Below are 25793 nucleotides of genomic sequence, written 5' to 3' on the forward strand. Positions count from 1 at the left end.
ACTTGGATTATTATTTTGTTTTGGGGGGTAAAAAAAATAAAATAAGGGAAGCTTCAGATGATGAGGTTTTAAATAGCAATGATTCTATCTTCCACCTTTGAAAAGGGTAAAGCGGGATGGGTCCTGCTCCCAGGGAATGGGAGGTCTTGGGGGTGGGGGGAGAGGGGGTTAGGTGCTGCCCCCAGGAGGGAAACCTGAGGAGGAATGGCAGAGTGAAATTGCTCCGTGGCCACCCCATAGCCGCTGCTCCTGTCCCCTTGTGCTGCCTGGGCTTATCTCCTGGAGCCAGGTTTTGCTACCTGGCATGGGGGTCACGTTGCAGTGCCATTGAGGTTTGGCCTGCCCTCCCTTCCCCCCCACCCCCACACGCTGGAGGGTCAGCTGGGCTAAATTTGAGCGGTGCACGTACTCACAGCACCACTCCCTCAAATTTGGCCCAGCTGCCCTCCTGTTAGTGGGGGCTAGGGCCAAACCTGAGCGGTGCTGTGACCTCATGCACCAGGGGCAAGGTTGCAACACCTGGAGCAGGAAGCCGAGCCCAGCCAGCCCTGTGGGACAGGAGGTTTGGGGGGTCAGAGCAGGACAGTCCCATGAAACCTGGGACTGTTAGGAGATAGGAATTACTGATCATACACCTGGGACCAGTGCAAGTAGATGCCAGTGGAAGGATTTCCACTGGCTGCAATGGCCTGTAACGTGCCACCGTACTCACCTGTAAAGACGCATGTCAGCTGGCTCCGGGGGGAGGGGGAGTGCGTATAAGAAGAAAGCAAAATAAATTAACGTAGAAGAAAGGGAAAGCAAAAATGCCCCATCTGGGGGGTTCACCTGTGACTGGTAGGTGTGGAACCCGACCCTTCCCAAAGCAAATGCGTCGTCCTTCCCCTGAGGATCTGTGCAAGGGGAGAGGGAAACTGAGCTGAACTGCTCCCTGGGGACTCTGTAAGGGTTGTCATTAAACATCTGTAAAATGTCACCTTTAGTCCAACTGGTGCCAGTGACGCTCCCACAGGCTACACTGCACAGGTGACCCTTGTTCCTCTTCCAAGAGGCAATGGGGTAACTTGCTGGGAGTCAAATTACTTCTGGAATAACATGTGGAGGGGACAGTGGCCAGTCTGAATACCGGCCCATGCTGATGCTACATTGGCAGTATGCATGCGCCCTGTGTTCTTAACATGGCTTGTCTGGAGCATTTAGTACATAGATATGAAAGCGTACGCATGCATAAATAGATGCTCCTGCATTCCTATGTCATCCATCATACTGTGCCCAAACTGTAGGGCTAATCATGGCCCCCAAGATTTGTGCATGGAACACCTTATCCTGAACAGGAGTGGGGGCTTAGCGCCTCCCTCTCCCCCCCTCCCCCAGCAGCATCTCCATTCCCCACCCACCCCAGATCCCACGTAGGTCTATGCAGTGGACAGGGAATGGGCAGCATGCAAGCCAGGGAGAGCAAGGGGTAGGGCTGGTGGGGGGACCAATAATCCCCCGTCACCAGCCCTGTGATGCTCACGGTGGAAAGGTAATATATTCTTGTGCTTTATTTTCCATGGCCTTTTCTCTGTGGGATTCTCCTTTTCGAAGTGGGTCCACTGGAACTATGCTCCCGATGACAAGGGTCAGAGATGCTGCGGGGTGTCCTGGGCTCCCACTGGTTCCCTTTCTCCCCTAGAATCCATTGGGTTTGTGGGCAGCTCTTCGATCCATCTTCCTCTGAGATGATAAGTCTACAAGAGGGAATCTTTTCAGGTTCCCCCTCCCTTTGCCACTGGCTCTCCTGGGTTTTCCTACACTGGGGAGTAATTTGGCCCTGTATGTAGAAAGTTTAATCTGATGATTCCATCTAGGGTGTACAACACATTCTTACCCCGGGCCTAATTGTACAGGGGTTAGATGCAGAATTCATGTATGGAGCAAAACCTTGTTATAATGCCCTGATCTATGCTGTCAGGGTGGGTGGCACCCTCTAGTGGGTGGCACCAGATCGTTGAGTCATTTTCTTAACAGCTTGCTTATTAATGTTAATAATTTGGGGCTTGTAGCTGCTAGTGTGATACAATCAGGGTCTGGACCCTCATTGTGGTAGGCACTATAATAATGAAAATATGGTCTCTACACTAAAGAGCTTACGTCTCTGGCAACGGTGGATACAGCCACCAAACTGGAAAACCACAACACAGCAGAGAGACCGTTCTAATGGGTGCAATATGGCGTGATCTCAGCTGCCTAGCCAGTAACCTGTCTGTTCTGTCATTGTTTGCCTTTCCCTAAAGTTCCGGTTCATGAGTTTGTGGCCTTCAGCATGGGAAAGCCAATCGGCTTAAACAGTAACTGTCCTGTTGAAATACAGGACAAAAGTGCAATGACATTTCTGCCTCACTCTATCAACACCCCCAAATGTAGCTACCCAGTGATGTCACCTGAGCAAAATTAGCCTTTGCATCAAATTTTCAAATGCACCAAAGTCCCATTTTCGAAAGTGACTTAGGGTGTGCAGTAACCGTCCCTTGTGGCTATTGCTACGGTACAGTGAAAGTCCCAAAGTACTACTAGAACTCACTGCGTCGACAAGCCCTTAGTCCCCTTGAAAATCAGTTGTATTTAGGAGCCTAAGGGCCACATTTCTGCAGGATTTTGCTTCTTAAGCACTTAGAGCTTTTGAAAATGTTACCGTTTCGTATCAGCCACTAGGTATTGTATGAAGTCTTGTTGAACCCTCAAATGGCAATATAAAAACTAGGCTTGTGCTATGTGTCATTTTAATATTTATTTATAGTCTCATTACAGTTGTTGGGGGGGGGGGGCACAAACATAACCTATTACATATAATGAGCCAGATTCTTAGCTGGTGGACATAGGCCTAGCTCCATTAACTTCAGTAGCACTACGCCGATTTAGTCTAGCTGAAAACCTGGCTCAATGTATTTGGCATATTTCATATGCCATCAACAATCCAGTGCATGGGGAAAGGATTTTCTCAAGGTTTCTTGGAGGGCAGGGGAAAATCCATATTAAAAAGATAGAATCTAGCCACATTACGAAATAGTAATCTCTCTTAACCAGCTCATAAAATGTTCTGTTTCTTCGGGAAATGTAAAGTTCCCTAATAACTTTTCCAAAGGTCTCTGGTGATATATTAAGGTCTCTCTACGTCGAAGGGACTCGATATAAAATACAGCCCAGGAGCATGAAAGAGAGCAGATTGTCTTTGGATGAAAGGTTATTATTTAATGCTTATGACACAGACCCCATAAATTACTCCTAAATGCAAGTCTGTCTTAAAGCTCATTGTTCAGCTAAATGAACCACAGATTTCATGTAATGCCCGCAAATGTGCTGCGTGGAGAGCAGCAAATAAGAGGAAAAACAAAGAAAATCAACATATTTGTATTCACAAAATAACAATGGGGTTTCTTCTCGCCTTCAGTTTCTTGCAATCCAATTGAACAGCACTGGTAATAGTTTAAATAGGTGCTAGTTTTCAGGCATCAAATGTGTGGACCATTGTCCTCAAACAGGTATAAATTGTGTTAGTCGTATGATGAATTTCCCCATCTTTAATCATTGTCTCTTAGCTGTGTTTTCTCTGCAGGTTTGACTTGGTCTGAAGTAGCAGTTGTTATGGCCAAAAAACCAAGTGTACTAAAAATAGAGAGATGTAATGCAACCTGTGTTAGCCCATATTAGGAAGCCTCTGCTGAAATATTAAAAAGAAGATTTCAACAATAAGCAGTGCTGAGGGTGTAATTTAATTACGTTTGCAGGCATTAAAAGCATTTACATTAGCACTAACCAGATCCTGCAAACGTGATGGATAGCCCTAGCTTTCTGAATAGCAGTTTTGGAGCTGAACTAACATCAAGTCAGAGACCTCTTCTTGTTGGTAATTATCAGCTTTAGGACCATTTCACCACTGGTTTGGGAGTGTTTCTTTTCCATTAGCTGTGGTGTAGGTGACGACAGCACCGATCCATGCTGTGTGAAACTCAAAGCACAAGTACAGCAGTTATAATGCAGAGCAGGGAGTGGCCCTGCGTTCTTGTCCCTCACTGGCCAAGTGCAAAAGAGAACCAAACAGATGGCATCCAAATATAAGCACCGTGTAGATTCTTTCCCACCCGCTGGGGATCTGGTCAAAGTAGAGCTGTTCTACTCCCTTGTTCAGCTCCTAGTAAAAGTTAGTGTGAGATTCCTTTGTAGCTTAACAAAATTTAAACTGGCAGGTGCTAATGAGCTAAAAAGTTGGGTGACATAGTCCTTTATTTCAGGATGCTGCTGTTCCTTCTATTGTCCCTCTGAAGAAGAAGGCAGTCCAGGTGGATTGTAGGAAGCTACTAGATATTGCATAGCATTTTAGTTGAAGAAAGATTTCTGTTAATCATAATGAAAGCATCACACCTAGGGAATAGAGCCAGGGACTGGGAATCAGGATTCTCCTGGGTTCTAGTCCCAGCTAGGCCATTGACTCATGACCTTCAGCAGATCACTTGGACTAATCTTGGGCACCTCTATTTTTGAGTGGCCAATGCTAGAACGCCTCTGAGGTGATTTCCCCCCCCCCACACCCCTGAGGATCTTAACAGCTGCAGATTTCTTTGTTGTTTGGAGCTATAGGTGCCGGGCCCCCCCAGCTATCTAATATTGGGCACCCCAAAACAGAGGCACTCCAAATCAAAGGCCATTTTGAAAATTTGGAGCTTAACCTCTCTCTCTGAGGCCCAATTTCCTTATTTGTAAAATGGGGCTAATAATACGGCGCTGGCAGGGGTGTTGTGAAGCTTAAATTGGCTCTGGAAAGTGCCTTCATAAGTTGGCAGCTTCTTTCTCAGCCGATCTGCTGCCTGTGTAATCCTACAGATCTGCTTACATTAGGGATTAAAAATAACTATTCCGCTAGTGCTGCAGAGCCGGCACTGTTATGGGGATTCACTTCTGGCTTGTGCAGAAGTGTTTAAGTTTCACGTGCAGGGCTTTCAGTTCTATCGCTGTAGCTCCAGGGGTGATAGCAGGGTGGCAGAGTGCCAGTCCAGGGGACCACACTCTGCCCTCAATAGATGTGTAGCCCCTGGTTGGGTGGAATCTCTTCTGGCTCTCTCAGCCCCACCAGGAGTGATAATAGGTCGGCTGTAAGAGCTCAGGCTGCGTTTGTCGGGCTGACATTCGCAAAAAGACGCTTTGTTAAACTAAGCATGTTTGCTGAAGACTCACTAAGACAAAATAAACCTGGAACCCGTGATGTCATTTTTGTGGTAATTTTTCATGGCATGTTAATATTAGTTGAGCACTTTGAGATCCTTGGCTGCAAAGGCCTGTGCAAGTATATTGTTTGTTTATTATTGAACTAAATTCTTCACGTGTCAGATGCCTAGGTTTGACGTTTCATAGGCTATACGCTCCCAGCGGATCCAACTTTGTTATTTTTGTGTGTTCTAGTAGCTCCCAAAAGGCTCCAGGCAAGATTGTCTCTTACTGCATGTTTGTGCAGTGACCGACGCCACCTCTGCCCCCAAACAATTTACAATCCAATTGGATAGCACAGACGACGAGTGGGAGGGGAAACTGAGGCACGGAGACGAGAAGTGATTTGCCTCAGGTCACTCAGCAGGTCAGCGGCAAAGCTAGGAATAGTTGTCCACTAGACGATGCTGCTGCTCCGTATTAATTTTAATACGCCTCCTCTGGCTGGGATCTTATAAGGCAGGCTGTGTTTCTTGTTGGATTGAGACCTCCGAAGAAAACCCTGGTGGCATAGGAAGAAGTGGTGGTGGTAATTCAGGCATTTGCAGCCTTTCCTTTAAGCCTCTGTCGGACCATTGATCCAATAAGATATCAGGGGGCATTGTGCTTACCGAGGTGCTGTCCTTTAGATAAGTCATGAGGACGAGGGCTTGATCACATGTTGCTGGAGACGAATGGCATTTTGACAAGAGTAAGGGTGTTGGCTTTGGGGTGCTGGCTACATTCCAACTTGGGTAATCAGAGTCTCTCAAGAAAATTTCTTTTGCAGCTTGAAAATGGGTTGCAGAGTCCATTACTTCCTGTCACAAACTCTTGGGTGCTGCCATCTTCCCCCTCAGCCAGTAGCCAGTGAAGTGACGTGTATCCCCCCCAAAGTGCTGTACAAATGAGGATACCTTTGTGAAGTGACTTGTGCTGAAAATTGCAGTATAAAGAAAAGTAATAGCTTTTGATGTTTTTGGTGGGGGAGATGCAGTGATCTATTCTCCTAAGGCCTAATCCTGCAAATTGCCGAGTGTCCTTAGCTGCCATTGCCGTCAGCAAGAGTCGAGGCTGTGTGACACTTTGAAGAATAAATTGCTTACTCTGCCTAGCGTGAATACACAAATCACCTGGTACCAGACCTGTGACAGAGAGCAGAATTAAAACGGAGAGTTGTGTAGGTGCTGTGTTTCTTCCCCTCTTCCCCCCCCCCCACCAGCCCTGTTCTTTCACAAACAGGAGAGGTAACAGGTGGGTGGGGGGGAAGGGTGATCAGTTTGACCTGCATTGTGTATCTATTTCCCAGAGGGAATTTCCTTCTGCTGCCTTCTACACGAGCAGAGGGGACTCCAGGCACAACATAACCAACAAACTCTTCAGTTTGTATGGGGAATGATACACCGGAAATGATATTGATGAAGGATGAACGATGATTGTTAAACCTCGCCTTGTTGGCTGCTGCTAGCCATGTGACTCTGCGAAGCGTCCGCCTGCCAGACCCAAGGTTTGAAAGCAGGTTTCCGATCCCAGTGCATGGGGCAGTTTGCGCCGAGCGTGTGCGTGGCAGAGGTGACGAGGACTCCGTGTTCCATTGGGAGGCAAGCCCGGGCTCTGCCAGCTCCTACAGCAGTGTCTGAGGGTTTTTTCTGAATGGCTGTTAGTGTCCGCTTTCCACAGTGGGAGGGAGAGAGACCCGGCCGTGTGTCTAAGTAGAGTTCACCTCCTGCTGAGGTTCTGGCTGCATTTTCCCTGCACCTCCTCCATGGACACCCCATCCATGGTCCCACAGAGTTGCAAAACCTCCTTTAAGGACAGGCTGTTGGTGGTCAGGCCTAGCGGTTAGTCAGGAGCCTAGCACCAGAGCCGGGGTCAGAGCAAGGAGCCGAGCTGAAGGTCAGAGCCGAAGCAGGAGTCGGGGTAGGGTGTCGGAGCGAGGCAGGAACTGGGAGCAGATGGAGGTCTGGGATAAGGAGGACAGGAACCAGGAAGGGAGGCAGGGCTCAGGAGTCAGTCAGGTAGGCCGCATCCACAGTCACAGCCAGGCAAGGATTCACTTAGTTGCTCAGACCTCTTCCTGCGCCTCTTTTTGGTTTAAGTAGAGCGTCCCAACCAGCCGGTGGGTCTGGACATCTCCCCCAGTCAGGAGCTTTGTGGGTGGGGCCCTTTGCAAGCTAGAGCTTCGCTGGCTTACTTCTCCACTGGTTCAGGTGAGCTGCTGGGTTAGGGCCAGGGTCTGAACCCTGCCTGCGTACCCGTGGGCCCAAGGTCGAAGCCTGCGACCCCTCGTATCTCCTCGTCAGTCTCCTTACCTCGTACCTCCTGTCGGGTCTCTGCTCAGTGTCCCCTTACGGTTCCCTGATTTTCAGCCTTTGCCCCTGACTCCTGTTCCGGTTTGTTCATTTGTTGCCCCAAGATTTCAGTAGTGGCTTGGGTTCAGTGGTTCCACGGTTGAGGGGGCGGCCCTTTAGTTCTGGGCGAGGGGGTGGCCCTGTCTCAGTACACACAGTAGGTCCAGAAACAGTTACTTCGCTTCCTTTCCAGTGGGAGGAAAGGTGCCAAGGAAGCACTTGTCAGGAGTGGAGCAGGGAGGAAAATCTCTGGCGTTAATGTGCTTTCTCTTCAGGATTGCTGTGGTTTTTGAAGGAAAAAAAAAATCTAACTCTGTTCCTCTGTATGTGAAACCTGCAGCTGCAAGGTAGCTGACATGCAGAGGGCCTGATAGAAAGCCCAGGGGAAGCAGTGGGAATCTTTCCATTGACATCCATGACCTTTGGATCAGATCCAGTGTGGTAAACATCTGCAGTGAAATTGGAATTCACACCTCTGTATCAGCCTGCACTGTAACAGCCTTCCTGTGATGCCTTCTTTAGAGTGGTATGTGTACTGCATCCCATTCAGCGTAGTAACATATTCACTGAATGCTCTGCCAACTACGTCAAGTTCTTTGGAAACCTAAAACGGGGGCTTAGTGAATCCATAGCATCTCTGAATCTCTCTCGCTTATAAATGCCAGCAGTTAGATACCCGGGGTTAGCAACCAGGGCATTGATTCACATGGCGTTTGTGCATTCACCTCAGTGCTACTGAGCTGTCGGGCTTTTTCGAAGATGTTCAATAAACAATTTGAGAGCTGCTTTGCCATCGAAACTAAACCAAGAGTGAAAGATGCAAGAGAAACGTGCTCAGGTTAAATCCATGTATCTTTAAATCAATACCCTATGCTGTGTTTCTGGCAGCCCCGTGAGATTATTCAGTCTAACAATGGAACACGCATGTACTTTGTTTAAATTTTGCTTTTCCCTCTTCTTGGGAAGTGAACCTAGACATGCAAATTTCCCTTTTGTTTCTAGTTAACCTCACCTCCTGGCCCTCAAGCACAGCAGCCGTTGTACTCTCTGGGTTGCAAACACCGCCAGGGAAGGTAAAACCCAAACAAACTCCCTCTTACCCCCACCTTTTTGTAGGTACATAGTTTTCAAAAACTATTTAATGGATTTTTATTTTTTTTACTATTAGATTCTGAAAACTTTCATTTAATGTAAAGTTTGGGTCTAGACTACCTGAGAATGGCCCTGAAAAATAACTTCTGTGTCTATTGTATTAAATTCAGAATTGATCCTCTTTTAAAGGAATAGTTGGATTTCCATTCTTTTGGTATCCCACTTTTTAAATGATACGTCATGGAAAGGTCACCAAATTCTGTAGTTTTCACTACAGCAACATACATGAGGGACGAAAGGGGTGAGGCCCAGCGATGGGGGTGCCCTTAATGTTGTCACACTAGCACGTAACATGGGCATCACAAAACTTGTAAGAACTGTTTGTTCAAATGAAGATTCTACTAAGCATTTAGTCTGTGTTTGAATGGCTGATGTTATTTTAGTTTGGGATTTCATGTGCTCATGGAAGGATAATCCACTCAAGGTTCATACCTCAGATAGGACGACGGCAAGACCCCTCTACACTAGCTTGTTTCAGAGTGGGTGTTTTTTGGATACCTCTATTAAGTTATCCCAGTTATATTGGGTACAAGACACACACATTTGTGGGTGGATTTTCAGCTGTGGTCTCTAATCTTTTGTCCCCACTTTTAAGCTGTTTGTATCCATGACAGTTGGTGTGTACACTCCATTTGCATTCAGATGGGGTAGTTGTACATCTAACTCCCCCAGTTCAACATACAGATGCTGACTTGTCTCGGTTATGCAGGCAAAAGTGGTTGCTTGTGTGGAAGCAGCGGTGTCCGGTGACAGTCCAGTTTGGAGCTGTTGGCCCTGTGTGAGTATGGAAATGCTAATATAATTTCCTCAGCCAGCTGGGGGAGAAGGCATTTGTATAGCGATGAATATCGTACAGAGCAAAGAGAACTTCGAGCAAAGCAGTTTACGTTATTTAGCTTTACCCTAAATTAGGGTATCGCTCTAAGTTGTCCATTGACCATCAAAGCTCTTCGTGGATTGACGCTGATTCCTCTGTTTCCCCTAATATATTTAGCATTGGAAGTTCTTGGCGAGCTTAAGAGCCCAGATTCCCAAACTTATGTGAGGTCAGCCGAGTTTCAAGGTGAGCAGAGGGAGAGGTGATGAGGAGTTTGAGGTTGTGGATGGAAACCTTGTTAAAGTTGGCCAACCCAAGTGAACTTCCGGGAGAAGGATGTTGATTCTGTGCAAATTGAGACTTCCCAAAGGTTTGCCCGACTGCCCACCCCTAGAAACACATTGGTCAAATTTTTGCACAGCTGCAGTTTCACAACCTTGTACAAGAATGCAGCAAGTGGGATCTACAAACCTTAGCCAGTTTCTAAACCTACCGCTGAAGGACAGATGAGCAGCAGAGCAGGTGATTGTAGCATGCCCCCCAGACACCAGCCCCCGAGAGCTCAGGTTGTGCTCTAATGCAGTGGGCATACTTTTCCCTTGACCCATGAGTGGCTTCTTTCTCACCAAGAGTGAGAAAGCGGAGTGAACAGTGAGAACCGTGAGTGCTCTGACTTTATTGTTCTTTTGCTTAGGCATTTTTCACAGTTCAGTCATTGCCACACTCAGACTTCTTGACTCAAGTCCAGTGCCGCCCCTATTAATAGCAGTCACTTTGGGTTACGAGGCAAGAATGACCACCTAAAAAAGGAAGAACTTTAGTAATAGCAAAGTGTGGGGGAAAGTTCTTAAAGGAATATTTAAAAATTCCACAAAAGCCGCATCATAGTTGTGTCACCAGCAAGGAACAAGTGGGCATTGGATGCGAAGGGCCTCAGAATGCCAGCTGGGATGAGTGCCAGCTCCCTGCACGAAAGAGCTATTCCGCTTGTCTGGGGATGCAGAGGATAGCCCAGCATAACCAAGCTGTATGATTTTTCCCCTCTAGCTGTAGCGGGTAGTCTGAAAATCTTTGGGACCCAACAGGGCTGCTAGCTCTGCATTTTCCCTAACCTGGCTGCTATACAATATTTTGTCATTCCTGGCTCAGATCTGCAAGACGTGTGTGGGGGGAAAAGAGCACAGGAGACCAGTGGGTCAGGAAAAGTGGGTGGTGCTGGCTGGAAAGAGGCATGACCAGCACATGTGCTGTTTCAGCATCTCTTCAGCAACCTCCACTGGCGCAACTTGAAACTGCTTCTCCACAGTAGAAACCTTGAGGAAAGGCAACAGAGAGACCCTCTTCTAAATCCCCACTTCAGCATAGTGTCAAGGCTGGTGCAAGGAATTATGCCCTTCTGTTCCAGCTAGGTGACCCTGGAGGCTTCACCAAGAGGCTTGTCTCTGTAATATAAAAGTGTACTTGCTTTGGGGGAGCAGTAGGAGGAGATTCGATCTTAGCTTACTTTATGAAGCAAAGAACTTTTACTACTGGCTTGCTAATTCAGGGAGAAACGCTGAGAGAGAGAGAATCTAAAATGGCAAGAGAAAGGTTTGACTCTTTCCAAAGGCAGGGCAGAAGAAAGCTAGTGGACATTACCCAAATCCTTTGCAATTAGCCGTGGTGCCTTTTTAAATGTCAGGCATTCCCCCTGCACATACAGTATTTGTGCTGAAAGGCGTCTGCTGTCCAGACAGGTAGATTCCAGGTGTACATAGGTGATCTGGATTTCGTTCTTTATGTCCTATGTCTTGTCTTGCACTGTGTGAAACGTGAGCCCCTCAGTTCTCAGCTGTGTGTTTGGGAAGCTTTTTAATTCCATAGACTTCGAGAAAGATCTTTCTTACCTTACTCGGTTCCCTGAAACACAAAGTTGCTTATAACTGGCTCATTGCATCTACATGCAGGAATGTCCAAGTGTTCTTTTAAATGCAATTTTATTGCAAAAACCATCTGTCCACCTAATGCTTGATGCAGAAATTACTGGGTGAGGATCTCTGGCCCTGTGCTATGCAGGCTACCAAAACTAGGTGATCATAATGATCCCTTTTGGCATTAAAATGATTGAATCTAATCCAATGCACTGCATATCCTTCCTGCAGTCTGTATTGGCTTCTGCTGTATTTTATGGCAACCGTGTAAAAACGTTCTTGCATTTGACACTGGCCCACACTGCTGTGTGATTTATATTTATAGCACACTTCAAAATGAGTGTGTTTAATTTGAGAGGGGGGAAGTTAAAAATGATCTAAGGTATGTTCCTTTCAGTGTTAAAGGCTTAGGGCCAGATTTTTAACTGGTGTCAGTCAGCCTAGCACAGTGGAGCTAGGCTGTGTCACACCAGCTTAAGATCTGTCCCTTGAGTTCATTAGGGAATTACAAGGACTTCGATTCTATTGGGGAAATGCTGCCCAGTAAGATGCCACTCACCAAGAGGTGGTTCAGAAATGCCAACTGTCGCTTGGAAATGTTTTTAATGGAATGAATCTCCTGCAGCCCAGCGTACATATTTATATGCTAACCACTAAGGTGCTGCAGCTCAGGACGAGTGACTCTGTGGACGGACAGAGAGAACACAGAAGCTTATTCACTGAAGTTGAGTGAAGTCCTCTCCCTTTCAGTGCTGGCAAGTTGAAGGGGTGCTCAACTCTCCTACTTTCTAATATTCACAGTCAGTCCATTTTTATTTCGTTTCCCAGGCACTCAAGGATGTACAGCTCTGCTCCTCTGTGGGCAGCTTTGTAATGATTGCATGGTTTTCTGTAACTGCCGTGCAGTCTGTGGTACTACAAACCTCTGGAAGGGCTTGTTTTCCTCCTAGCCAGCAGCGTGTAGATCCTCATTATTTGTGGGCACCTGGAGACATAATTAACCCTTCTGGCTTACACAGAGAGTCCTGTCTATCTTGTTATCTGCAACAGGGTATTTCCAAAGTGCATTTAAAAAAAAAATCGAACGTCATGGCTGTTTTCTCAGTTTAAAAAAATGCAGCAAGTGCTGACAGTTGATGCCTAAGGGACAAAAGCCTGCGCAGAGCAGTGCTGGAATGACTGCCAGACAACTGTGAGCGAGGCTGGGATGAACATGTGTGAATGTGTGCATTGATGAGATGGAATGAATGTATGAATGAACAGAAGTGCTGGTGTCAGTTTCAGGTGGGCATGAGGAAGCTTAACAACCATTGGCGCCTGGCCGCCTGAATAAAACAGATTCATTCAGGGGAAACGGACTATCGGGATGCTAGCATATTTACCAGACTGGTACTGTAGGGCAATTCAAGCTGAGTTATGTAAGAGAGCTAGTAAACAGACTCTGGAAAACCAGCATCATAGAATAAACATTGTAAACCGGAATCTTCACATTGCAGAATGTTGCTTTCCCAGGCAAGTCCCACAATAGAAGGTGCTCAGAAGAAATCGGTTTCTCTCAACAACTAAACAGTAAAACTCTCTGCTTTGGAAAGCAAGGCAGTGTGTTTTTAGAATGCCCTTGCTCTTCGATTTATTTACAGTGTGAAATAAAATTATGTCCACTTTATTGTCAGGTAAGACATGTACTCTAGCAATGCTTTGATTCTGCCACCCTGATGGGGAACTTTACTCCGTGGATTGTGCCCATATTCCACAAGTAGTGCCATGATTGTAGTGGAAGTACTCACATGAGCAAGGTTTGCAGAACCTTTACTACAATATTTTTCACCCTTAGCACTAAGCACAAGTGCTAATAATTTCAGTGAATACTGGGATTTGGTATCTTACGTATTGCAGAATAAATTGGTTCTCGGTACTCGTTTACTTTTCTTTCATTTTACAACTGAAAATTTGAATACACTTTGACTGTAATGAGGAGTAGAGCTTTAACGTCACATCTGTGTCCAGCTTGTCCCTTATTCATTCGTCAGATGCTTTACACATCTCTCCCTGAGCTGTGAAATGTATAACATTTCTCGTCTTTGAAGGGGGCAGTTTTATTAATGTATTTGTCACTTGGCCTTTGCTTTAATTTCCTCACTGAAGTGATTAAGTTCACACCATCTAGTATTTATTTTTCCTTGTATAGTAGCTGACAATTGCTTCATCTCGGGACTCCCTCAAAATGGTTCTGGTTTTCTTAGACCCGTAGAATTTTAGGCCAAAAGGGACCGTTATGTTCATCTAGTCTAACCTCATGCATATTTCAGGCTATAGATTTCACCCAGTGATTTCTAGCCCAGCAACTCAGGTTTTTTCTAAAGGAAAAAATGACTCCAAGTGATGGAGAATCTACCACATCTTTTGGTAATCTGTTCCAATGGCTAAATAACATTTAATGTCATGTGCATTTTTAAAGTGCACCAATCGTAACAGCAGCCCCAGGAGTTTCTTACAACTTCTTTGGCTAAAACAAAACCTTCAGAGGGTAGAAGATAGAGAAAATTCCCCAAATTGTCATTCAGCACTCATCCCATAGTTGTCTAATGCTGCCCCATCCTGAATCTGGCCTATGTGACCTTTCTTCAGCAGACTTTCCGTGACTATCATTTTGTTCCATTAAAATGTGCAGATGCTTTTGTTTAGGAGCAGGATTTTCAGTTTCTGCTGTTCTTGCGACAGGGCGATTCCTTTTCTGGTTCAACTGCAACTTGTTCTCTACATTCTGCTTTTTTTTTTTTTTATTCACTCTTTTTTACAGTACATCCATCTTTCCCCCCTTCTCTCTTTTCATAGATTTTCATGGTCTGATACATGCATAACTGTGTGCGCGCATTTGTATCTATAATGGAAACTCCTGATTGGTTCCACTGATGGACAGATCACATGGAAACTTAATTTAATTAAAGGCCAATCCAGGCTGAATTTGGAGGGAAGTCTCAGCTACAGTATGGTATATGTTACTGTGAGCTACCTGCTAGAGCTAGAGGAGCCTTTAATATCTACTTTATTTTCTAGAAAAGAAGAGACAAAAGAAGATGAAACCAGTGAATGACTGGAGAGAGCGAAGAAATGCCATCCGACTCACCAATGAGTATACAGTAGAAACCCTGGTAGTGGCTGATGCTGATATGGTGCAATACCATGGTGCTGAGGCAGCCCAAAGGTTCATCCTCACCGTTATGAACATGGTACGTATTCACTTTGTTCTTGGAGAATGAGTCAAGTGTTCTGATCTACAATGTGCTCAGGGTGGGGTTCATTTTGAGGCTGAGGGCTGAACCGGATCTCCAGTTTGAATTTGACACTGGTGAACTTTTGAGAGTATCTGAGCTAGATGTGGGAAAACATCCCCTTTTCTGTGTTTAGGTCTGACCTGAGCTGTAGGGGTGATTGTGAATCTGAAAATTCAGATCTGAACCTCCTTGGCCCTATGGAAATCAAACTGGTTTGAGATCCTAGTTCAGGTTGAACTGATCTCTTCCAGGGAAACCTCGTTCTCCACTCCAAGTCTGGGGTGTCCATTCATGGTATCTGATAACTGTCTTCTCAACAGCTGGACATGCAGAAGCTGTGTTCCCACACTGATTTGTAAGGTGTTCAGAATATTGCTTCCCTAAGCGCTTTTATTTTCTAAACAGTAACTGGGATAATTCACTGGTTCCTGGGTGGGTCTGTGGTGATTACAAGTTGTCTTGTTTGTGCTTTCAGCTTTGGGACTCCGCTCTGTTTTCCTCTGTGAATTTCACATCTGAGTCACTTGCAAAAACCCTCTTAAGTCAAGCTGAGTTGCTCATAATTGTGCGTGTAAATGTATATAACACCCACAAAGTACAGCTGGGCAGGGATGTGACATAACTTTCTACTTGTGATAAAAGTATTGGAATGCTCTCACTTGGGCACTGCTCAGTGATCTCATTTGACATGCACACTGAAAATGTTTTCCCTTAAGAGCTTGGAAAATTCTGCACCCTTTTCTTTTCTTTTGTGGGAACATTGTGCTTATTGTGTATTGTGGATCTTCCTTCATCCTCTATAACTAGGTATTTTTCCTTAAAACCATTGACAAAGATACTTTCATCAGAGTTGTCTTGCTACTGGCGACTTCTCCAGCTGAAGTCCTAGTCCCTTTTCACGGCAGCTTGTTGTCTAACAAGGAAGCTTCAGACGTTAGTTGTTGAAACAAGGAGTAGGGGAGCTTTTAAGAAGCTGTTTCTATGCCGATGCCTGTTTAGTAGGAGGGATAAGAGGACTTGAGATGGAGCCTGAACTGAAATCCCAGATCCAGACTTTTGGGGAGTTTGGTTCTGGAACTAAATGTTGTAGATCTGTTTCTGTAATGGTCCAAATCAAATTCCAGGATCCTAATGATGGAGAAGTTGGGATCCAAATTGGAAATTTGGGTCTTGGACTCCTATATAAAGAAAAAGCACAAAAATAACCCAACGGGAAATGGAATTTTCCACTTGGGACAGATTATTCCATTACTGGCCATAGATAGACATCTGATCTGCCATGGCACTTCCTGGGTTCCTAAAGATTTCCATGGAGCATCTGTTTTTGAAAAGTGGAGTGGTAAACTGGAATAGTACAAAACAACAAGGAGTCCAGTGGCACCTTAAAGACTAACAGACTTATTTGGGCATAAGACTTCTCGTTGTTTTTGTGGATACAGGCTAACACGGCTACCCCTCTGATACTGGAATAATACAGTTGAAGGCAATGGAGCTATCCCAGTAAAGGATCTGGACTTTTAGAGAGACATGTTTTATCTCGTACAATTGATTTTTTTTTTTAAATGACAATATCTACCACCTCCTACCACCAAAAGGTTTGGCGACCTTGCTGCAAATTGCAAGCACCTGTATTGCAGGCTTGAGGCCGCATCCAGCCAAACTCCATGGGATTGTTCACACTATGCTAGATAGATGTGGTAACGCATCGTAGCTGATGGAATTGTACTTCAAGAACGAGCTACTAATCCTGCCAGGGAAGTAGGAATCGGGGAGAGACACTTTCACCTCTAAGTTGCTAATTCATATCAAGTATGGCTGTTTGGTGACTCAGAGTTGCTAGCTGTTCTGGTGGCTTAAGAATTCAGTCTCCGCTAATAGGTATTGGCAAAACCCCTCACGGCTGGTGCTAATTTGCTCCCAAGAGTCAGTGGCTGCAATGGCCGTGGACACTGAACTGTCCGCTCACAGATGGCCGGGGTCCTTCCAGATCAGGATTGAGACATGTGAGCAAGGAAGTAGCGGGTGATGGGAGCTTGCACTCCTCATGCTTGTGCTGTTTCAGCTCTGTAGCTAGAAAGCAAGACTTCATCCTCTTGGGCTGTCAATCTGTCTCCTTTCTTGAGCACCAAACTGGCAGGAAAAAATGAAAACAAAATCTTGACGGTAATCCACAAGACCTAACCCAGCAAATGAAGGGCTGAATGAGACACATCTCAATGCATAACCTCACTGCACAGCAATGGCCTTTTTTTAAACAGGTCTGTTGTTCCTTTAACAGGTGCTGATTCAATGAGGCCCCATTGTGTTATGAAATCTTTGGCTGGTTGAGCCCACAGGGAATTTAACTGATCTATTCCTTTAACAAGCTGACTCTCTTCTTTTTTTATTATTATTATTTCACTTCTAGCATGTTGTGAGACTATTCACTGAACAAGGCTTCATTGTGTGTCTGTATTTATTTGGCTTGGTTCATAGAAAACGCGCTCTTTCGACAGATCAGTTCTTTACCATCCCTTCATTATGAAATGGCATTGTTGCATTTCAGGATGTGTTCAGTTTGGAGCACAGAAAGGTTATTCTTCGCAATGCCACACCACCCCTATCCTGAATTCCGCCCACAAGCTTTGCAAGGGGTGGGTAGAAAATATGTTTCTCTGAACAGATCTGTTTTTCAAGCTGCTTTTTGTCTGAGGCAAACCTATACGTTTACCTTGGTTGGGTGTGATTATTCTGGTTGTGCATCATCATGTTCTCTTTGTCTTCCAGCTCTCGTTGATGGGATTCAGGGCCAAATCCAGATTTCTCAAAATAAATGAGTTGTACATAGATGACTTCCATGAGGTTTTTTTCTCTGCCCGAGGGGAGGAGTAGCAGCAGAGCCTCTTTGTGCCATCAGCTTGTAGGGTGTTGACTGGTGGATCAGCTTGCTTGAATCTCATTCATTAAAAATACAGGGGTGAAATCCTGGTTCCCCTGTAGTCAATGGGAGTTTGCCATGAGCTTCAGTGGGGCCAGAATGTCATCTCAGGAGGGGAGAGATGAAAGAATTGGGTTTGTTTAGTTTGGGAAAGAGAAGACTGAGAGGGGACATGATAGCAGTTTTCAGGTATCTAAAAGGGTGTCATAAGGAGGAGGGAGAAAACTTGTTCATCTTAGCCTCTAAGGATAGAACAAGAAGCAATGGGCTTAAACTGCAGCAAGGGAGGTTTAGGTGGGACATTAGGAAAAAGTTCCTAACTGTCAGGGTGGTTAAACACTGGAATAAATTGCCTAGGGAGGTTGTGGAATCTCCATCTCTGGAGATATTTAAGAGTAGGTTAGATAAATGTCTATCAGGGATGGTCTAGAGTCTAGACAGTATTTGGTCCTACCATGCAGGCAGGGGACTGGACTCGATGACCTCTCGAGGTCCCTTCCAGTCCTAGAATCTTTGAATCTATGTGATTAACGCACTGGACTGTCACTCAGGGGACCTGGGTTGAATTCGAGGGTCTACCGCAGACTGTGTGACCTTAGGAAAGTCACTTAGTGACTCAGTGTGCTTCAGTTCCCCATCTGTAAAATAGCACTGTCACACCTCACAGGGGTTTGTGGCATGTTTCTTTGGAAAATTGGAGCTAGATATTTTCCTATATAAATAGGGTGGAAGATGTCCATATGGATCACACCTCACTGGCTGTAGTGCTCAAGGTCCCTGGATCTCACTTCAGCACCACTTCTGTGGCCTGTTGGGCTCTCTGGATATTGGTCAGGGGATAGGATTTGCCCATAGTATCTAGACTCTGCTGGTTCAGTTATACTGCAGAATGGTGAGCTGCCTCTAACAGAAACCAGAATGTTAATTTTGGCATTGAGGCTATTTGAGCAAATAGGACATTATTGGTCAGGGGTTATTAATTTAACTTGTCGCTGTAAGCCATTACGCTTACTGTCAAACCATAAAATAAGCATTAAAAGGGCTTATTAATGCATGTTCTATTTAAATCAAGTGATCTGCTTTAAAGCATTTAATATCTGTTTGATACAAGAGTTTCTGGGGAAAAGAGTCAGCATTACAAAATGCTATTTTATTGCCCCAGCTGGTAAATAAGAATCTTAAAAAATATATATATTTTCATAACAGCTATGAAAGCAAAACCCTTCTGCAATGAGACAAACTCTGGATGATGTACAGCTAATTCTCTGTTTTTAATGGCACTCTCTGATCCTGCACTTTGAACAGACAACATATTTTTTTAAGATGACAGGGTTATTATTTATTATTATTCCTAGATGCCGTTCTAGAGGCACAGGCTTGTCTATTAAATAAATCCAATAGTAGAAGTTGTAAAACAACCTTTTCCAAAGCCATGGAGGATTTTCCATTCAAGGTGCTCTCTTAATACATCACTAGGAGCCAACGTAGCTCCAGACCTTTGAGTTCAGTTTTTTTTAAGTTGCTGCTCTTGTAATGAAATCTTCCTTTATTTTCTCAAAAGGTGTGGCAACATCTTCCTCACCAATTGGAGAGTCCAGCTTGCTTCATGATAAGATTAAAAAATGAGCCAGTCAATAAAGTAGGTGTTGGATGCCACCATCTAAACATGCAGCCCTGAAGTACATAATGAATTTTTGAAATTGGATGGTGGAGGGCAGTTTTTCCCCAAACTTGGGACGCCGCTTGTGTAGGGAAAGCCCCTGGCGGGCCGGGCCGGTTTGTTTATCTGCCCCGTCCGCAGGTCCGGCCGATCGCGGCTCCCACTGGCTGCGGTTCGCTGCTCCAGGCCAATGGGAGCTGCTGGAAGCGGCGGCCAGTACGTCCCTCGGCCCGCGCCGCTTCCCTCAGCTCCCATTGGCCTGGAGCAGCGAACCGCCGGGGGCTTTCCCAAACTTGGGACGCCGCCTGTGTAGGGAAACACTGGTGTAGGGGATACGGATACATGAAAATGTCAGCAGAACTGTAAGAGGGGAAAGCCTGAGGCTTCCCAGCAAGCCAATCCTAGAGACACTTAAACTCTTTAGGATCGATGGATGTATGAGTGACCCGTTTCATTAGTGACTGACAGTATAAAGACCCATGTTTCTGCTTATATGTGATCTTCCTACATTTATCTTCCTTTGCCAATGTTCATCTGGGTGAATCTCTTCACTGATTTCTTCCTTTTCCACGTCAGATTAAAGCCCTTTGGCCTCAAGGCTTTGCACAATGCTCCTGTACTGCATTTCTGCTCTCCTTGCCTCCCGTTTTTCCCCTTTGCATTCTCGGACTTAACTGCCAGTTCTCCCTCTTCCACTCTCAGCTTCACACCTTCTTTTGTGCGCTCGCTATGCTCTGACTTCCCCAAAGCCAAGTGTCCTGCCTTTCTTTTTCAAATCCCACTTTAAAATGCACTTCTTCAGCTCATCTATGCGGGGAGTCCATCGCTATCTGCTCCCATTTTTGTTTAATCCGATCTTGCATTTTTCTCCATTAGCGTGGAAACTCCTTAGATCCTTTTGCTTGTTTTGAAGATTTGTCTGTGGACTTGTAAAGTGCTGTGTTATTCTCGCTTCATACAAAAAGCTCCTTCTAGATTCAGGTTCATGTCTCTTTCTGTAGCTATGAGACTGACTTTTTCTTGTTACTACTCCTCTACATTTCTAGCAGTATGCTTACAGCAGTGGCCGTTTTGGAGACCGGTCAGATGCAGCCTGTTGAGGAGATGCACACGCTGCTTTCTCATAAAGATTTTTCCCTCTTTTTGTTCTTTCTTGTTTTTATTATTTTCCCCTTCATCCCTTCAAAATAAATTGCTCTTGAAAATATGAGGCTAAGCTGTCAATAGTAATAGCAGTGCTCTGAGCTTTGAGGAAGGACCATACATAGAGCGTCTGTTTGTTTTTTGGGGTTTATTAATTTCATTTTGGGGAGTTTATTTTTAGCAATTTTTGAGTTTTATGTGGATGATCAAAAATTGTTTTTTTGTTTTTGTTTTTTTCCCCACTCTCTGTATACAGTAATGAGTAACGCATATAATATATTACTCATTAGAGTAGTTTATAATATTAGAAACAGTACTACATTAAAGCACACTAGGGAACCTTTAGTGCACACTAGCAGGATCTTCACAGACCAATTAATGCACAACACTTTAGAAATCACACCCCCATAGCCTGCATTTCTGCTTCATGTAGACAAACCCTTAGATACAAGTAAGTAACCATTTCTGATTTTTTCCCGGTGTTTATTGGATAAATGCGGATTATTATTATTTTTTGTATTGGGGGTATCTTGTTGGTATGTATTGGTTAAAACCTGAAATCAGAAGCTGTAACTTTATTCAACGAGTAACACTTACACTGAGGTGTTCTGATGGCTTCTGACAGTTTTCCAGAACTTACTGTAAAAGCAAACAATTCAAACTGATTCTTTAAGCATTTCTCGCTTGGTGGGCAGAGAGCTGTCAGGGTTTCCAAAACCATAGCATGGTAATTTAAATAGGCACTTTTGTTCTGTAATCTTCTGGTTTCATAAACCTGAAGACATACTTAGATTAAAAAATGAAAGTGCATTTTTGGATTTAGATAGAATGTTGATTGCAGTTTGGTTTTGAACTTGCCCCTCTTTGAGGCAGAATACAGCCTGGATAAGTAATTGTAGTGTGTATACTTCATTCTCCTGCAGCTGTTGCTAAGCCATTTGATTAATGTAAAAGCCTCTTGAAGCAGCAAGCCGTAACATGAAGTTAATGATTCCTTGAATGTTATTAAGAGGAGAAGTTTTTATGTTGGCCTTTAGGAATAAAACTGGTTTATTCTCTGTAGTATTCTTTTGCACTCTGAAGTGCACAGTTCATTCTGGCATTTCTCTTTGAGATGCGTTTGTAGTAGCAAAATCACATAAAATACTATACATTGTTTGTTCAGAGCTACAGACCGTAAATGCAGATCTCTATCTCTGTGCCCTTTGGCTGGAATAGGCAGACTCAGGAGTTCTCATGGCTACTCGGCTACCTGGCACATGTCCTTAAGGTCATGATCTGGATCCTTGGGGTGGGGGCTGGGGACATGAAGGGAATGAGTATAAATACATCACCATCGTCCATAGGTTCCTTTTCCCTGATGGCTGGAAGAACATCCTCCCTCAGCTCTGAGAAAGCTTTACGTCAAGTAAACCTTGCAAAGTGTTGAATCTCTCTCTCTCTCTCTTTTTTTTTTTTAAATGTTTTATAGTGTAGTTTGTAAGCTCAGTTTTAGGTGGGAGTTAAGAGATCCCATGGTACTTTTCAAAACAAGTAAGGGAAAACCTTGGTAACCTAGCTAACACTCTCACTCATAAATGTGGTCTGACAGCCAAGGCTATGCAGGAGCTGCTGTTTGCGTGCGGGGCGTTAAAAAAAACCACACGACCCATCCTCTGGCTTCGTAAAGTTCAGAGCCTACAACAAACGATCTCATGCATGCGTTCATGCTCCTCTGTCTCTGCCCTTCCAGCCAGGGGAACTCTGGTGGAGTTTGGTTCCTCTCAGTTTAAGTTCAGCCTGTCTGGGCTGTGTTCTGTGCATGAGACGGCAGGCCAGGACAAATTGGGCCAAATAGGTATTTACTCAGTTTACATCCCTGATGCCTTCAAAGAAATAGAGAGAAAGTGAGGCAGGTGCTGAACGAGACACAAAGGAGGAGCCCTGCTTCCTGCCCCAGGTAGTTCACAATCTGAACTAGATGCAAACGAGACTCAGTGGCGAGAGAGAGAGACGTGATTCTCTGGTGGAGGGTCCAGCCTTGAAGTGTTGCCGATATGTAGGGGGGGCGGGGAGAACGTTGCAGCAAAGCTCTGAATAGGTAATTTGCTTTAAGGAGCAACTTCTTTGAGACATAGGTCTAATTCTTTTGTTCCTCTCTTGCTTTTCCTCTGTTCCTCCTTCGTTTCCGTACCTGCTTTCCCCTTTACTGTCCCCCTTCCCTATGTGCTTTTGATGACTCCTCACAGAGCATGAGTCAAGAGAGTGCAAAGAGCAGATTGGTCGCTTGTTCTCCCTCCAAGGGGGGCACCATAAGCAGGGCCAGCGGATGGGCATGACGTTTAGCCAGCCCTGTGCTCTCTTCTCGTCACTTGCCCTCAAGTCAGTGATTTAGAACCCTCCCTGCTGCTGTAACCACGTCTTCCTGTGCCTCTTCCCCCCCCCCCATATTTGCAATTCTGTAATTGGAGACAGAAATTATATGGTTAAAGCCTAGAATGGTGGTTCTTAATCGTTGGTCCATGGAACAGTTGCTGGTGGTCTGCAAAAAGCTGGCAGGTTACATGGTGTTGGCTCTCCTTGTGCCAAACGGCCTGATTTTATTAAAAGACACTAAAAATACAGGAAATGTTCTTACTTTTCCAGGCCGGGAATGGATGCAGAGGCCTCAGGGGTGTGAGGCAGTTGCAAGTGGGAGGGAGGGTGGTCTGGGTTTTCGCAAATGGGAAGGGAGGTTCCCATGAGTCAGTCACTGTATTAACACATGTTCCTCACCCTGAGAAAACTTGGGAATCTCCACACTAGGAAACCCAATATCCCAACTGTAATTATCTCCACCCTCTCGCTTAGAGCCATTGGCTCCTGTTGTGCCTATGGCCAGTCAGACACGGTGCGTTAACATCTTTGACGCTGTTGTTTAATGGTGGTTCCCCTCAAGGCTGGGTGAAGAAGGCAGAGGTGATGATTGCGTAGGGAAGGCCTAGAGACTTTAATTATTTTATTTTAAACAGAAACTTGGATTCCATGGGATTCTTTACTTGGGGACACGGGTTAACTTGCCCAAGTTGACTACATGTTGGCTACCTCCTCGGCCAGCTTGGTCACTGTAGAGTACCTACATTTAACTCATTATCATAAAGCATCTGGGATTGGATACCCAAAGTATGCCAAGGAAATTGTTACTATGTGTCACAGCGACCTCATTTAGGGCCAGGTCTGACTCCCACTGTGGTCCCTTCTGGCCTATGATTTGGGACAGGTCCTTACTGTGTTTTAGCTAGGATTGGTTTTCTTTACAGAGGATAGATATATCCATAGTTCTCAGTGCAGTTGAGAATTCATTTTTTTTTTTTTACCAGTGTGTGCACTTTATTTAACGTTTTGGGGGAGCAGCAAACAATCCAGCAACTTCAGATGTTGCCCTAAGTGCAATGACAAGGTCTCCATTACAGACCATTACTTGGTTGTGCCACGTCCACTGCGTGAAGTATGTATTTTAGGATGTTGCCTTAAGGCAAAGAAGCCCAAGTGAAATATTTTCTGGCTGCTCCTGGAGCCTGATAAGCCAGCTCACCGGCTTGAGGCCCACTTGTAATACTTCTAGGTTGAGTAATTGGGCAAATGAGGTCCTTCAATGGACTCCTCACCAAATTACACTCATTGCAAATCAGAGTCTGCCAGCAACATTCAGACATCTTCCTAGCATTCCGTGTTACCCTAGAAAAATGAACTGAAGGAGTATGTGGAGGGAGTTTCCATGCATGGTGTAGAACTTCAGTGGTTGACTCCAATCCTGATATTGAAATGATGGCACCCAGTGAAATCAGTCATCGCTTCACCTTCATGCTGGCAAACTTCAGCTGGGCTAGATACCTTGTTTGAAGTAGGCATGCTTTTCCACCTAGGCTAAGGAGACGAGAGGCCTCCTAAAATAAAAGCATAGGTTTTACTTTTGCACTCAGTGCTCTGAGACCCAAGATTCACTGGCTGATGTCACATGTCCTGAGAGTTACATACATAACCGCATTCATAACTGAATTGTTGGTGTCCTTCATATAGTTTGGTGCACTGGGACCTTTGATGTGAGCCATGGCATAGGTGGTGTCTAAACCGACACGTACTGCTATGGAGTTCACAAACAGCTGTGGCTAGAGAAGACGTAAGAAGAACTGTATTGACTTTGGCAGAAGAACATTTTGAAGAATGGGAGGAGGCTATTGATACCTTGTGTCTCTGTGAGCACTGCAGAAAGTAGAAAGCCATCCACAGGTCTGAGCTTTTGATGGGTTTTTTTGGAGTCAGAGTGTGATAATATAAGGACTGATTTTATCTGAGTTTCTACAAGCTAGAACTTCCCAAAGGAAATGTAGCTGGTGGCTGCACAGATCCACCCAGTACTCATTTGGCTGGTGAAAAGTATGGAATTGCCAGCCTGCTCAGAAGAAGGCAGACAGAAAATATCCAGTGCCCCGAATCACTCCCTATAAATGTCCTACTGTCCCAATGCAGCTTTAATCTGATTTAGATTGTAAACTCTTTTAGGCAGGGACTGTGCCTTTCTGTAGCTGGTGTGAACCGCCTGCCTCTCTTTTAAGCACTAACCTGTAAAAAATAATGATGGTGCTCCCTGCAGTGCCAAGTCTAAGTCCCATTCAGAGTTCAGTTTTCCTGTGAACTTGCCCCCAGGTGTTGGAGCATTTTTGACAGGAGAGTTTACTTGTTGGCAGTGTTGAACTGCTCCCATTCATGGATAAATGAGACTTCACCTTCCGCCCTCTGCTCGTGGCCTTTTCCTAACAACGGAAGGAAGCAAAGGACAACAAATGAGGAAGACATCTGGAGATGCGCTCTCTCCACTTTCGAACTTGTCTAATGGGAGAATATTGGCATTTTAAAATGTGATGTTTTCAATGGTGAACTGCAGTTCTGTAAGTCACAGTGCTGACGTCCTAGGCAGAATTTACTACCCCTGTTTAAACCCCGAGGAACAAAAAGAGGGATTCCCTTTGAAATGAGGAGTATTTGGTATTCCTGTTCCTCTGGCAACTGTGAAGGATTTTTTGAGAATTGTGCTTCAGACGTCATTAATAATTTATTTACTACAATGCATGGCCCCCAGCTTCAGTGCTCTCCAGCCTTTTGATGGTAACGGTCTATCTACTTGGAGATTGGAACATAGTGTCGCAAGAGACTGCCTGGGTCATCGTGTTCAGTCACCTGCTGTTGCAGATTACCCCATCATATAATCCCATTAATAAATTTATGTTGTAGCATTGAAGTCAGCATACTCGTGGGACTACTCAGACTGAACACAGTGGCTATGACCCTGCAGTGCCTACAAAACGAGGCAAACTGTCAGTGCTGGA

At 45.0% G+C, this 25793-nt stretch overlaps 1 protein-coding gene across 3 annotated transcripts in view; it reads left to right on the top strand.

The window, feature by feature from the left end:
- Positions 1-25793, top strand: part of ADAMTS17 (ADAM metallopeptidase with thrombospondin type 1 motif 17) — a 269254-nt gene that overhangs the window by 22356 nt on the left and 221105 nt on the right. For all 3 annotated transcript variants that reach the window (XM_042856603.2, XM_024102933.3, XM_024102934.3), the window contains exon 4: positions 14511-14683. In XM_042856603.2, coding sequence (XP_042712537.2) covers positions 14511-14683 — 173 coding nt within the window. The remainder of the gene's footprint in view (positions 1-14510; positions 14684-25793) is intronic.

The sequence above is a fragment of the Chrysemys picta genome, chromosome 10 (genome assembly GCF_011386835.1).
Source record: "Chrysemys picta bellii isolate R12L10 chromosome 10, ASM1138683v2, whole genome shotgun sequence".
In the NCBI taxonomy this organism is placed as follows: domain Eukaryota; kingdom Metazoa; phylum Chordata; order Testudines; family Emydidae; genus Chrysemys; species Chrysemys picta.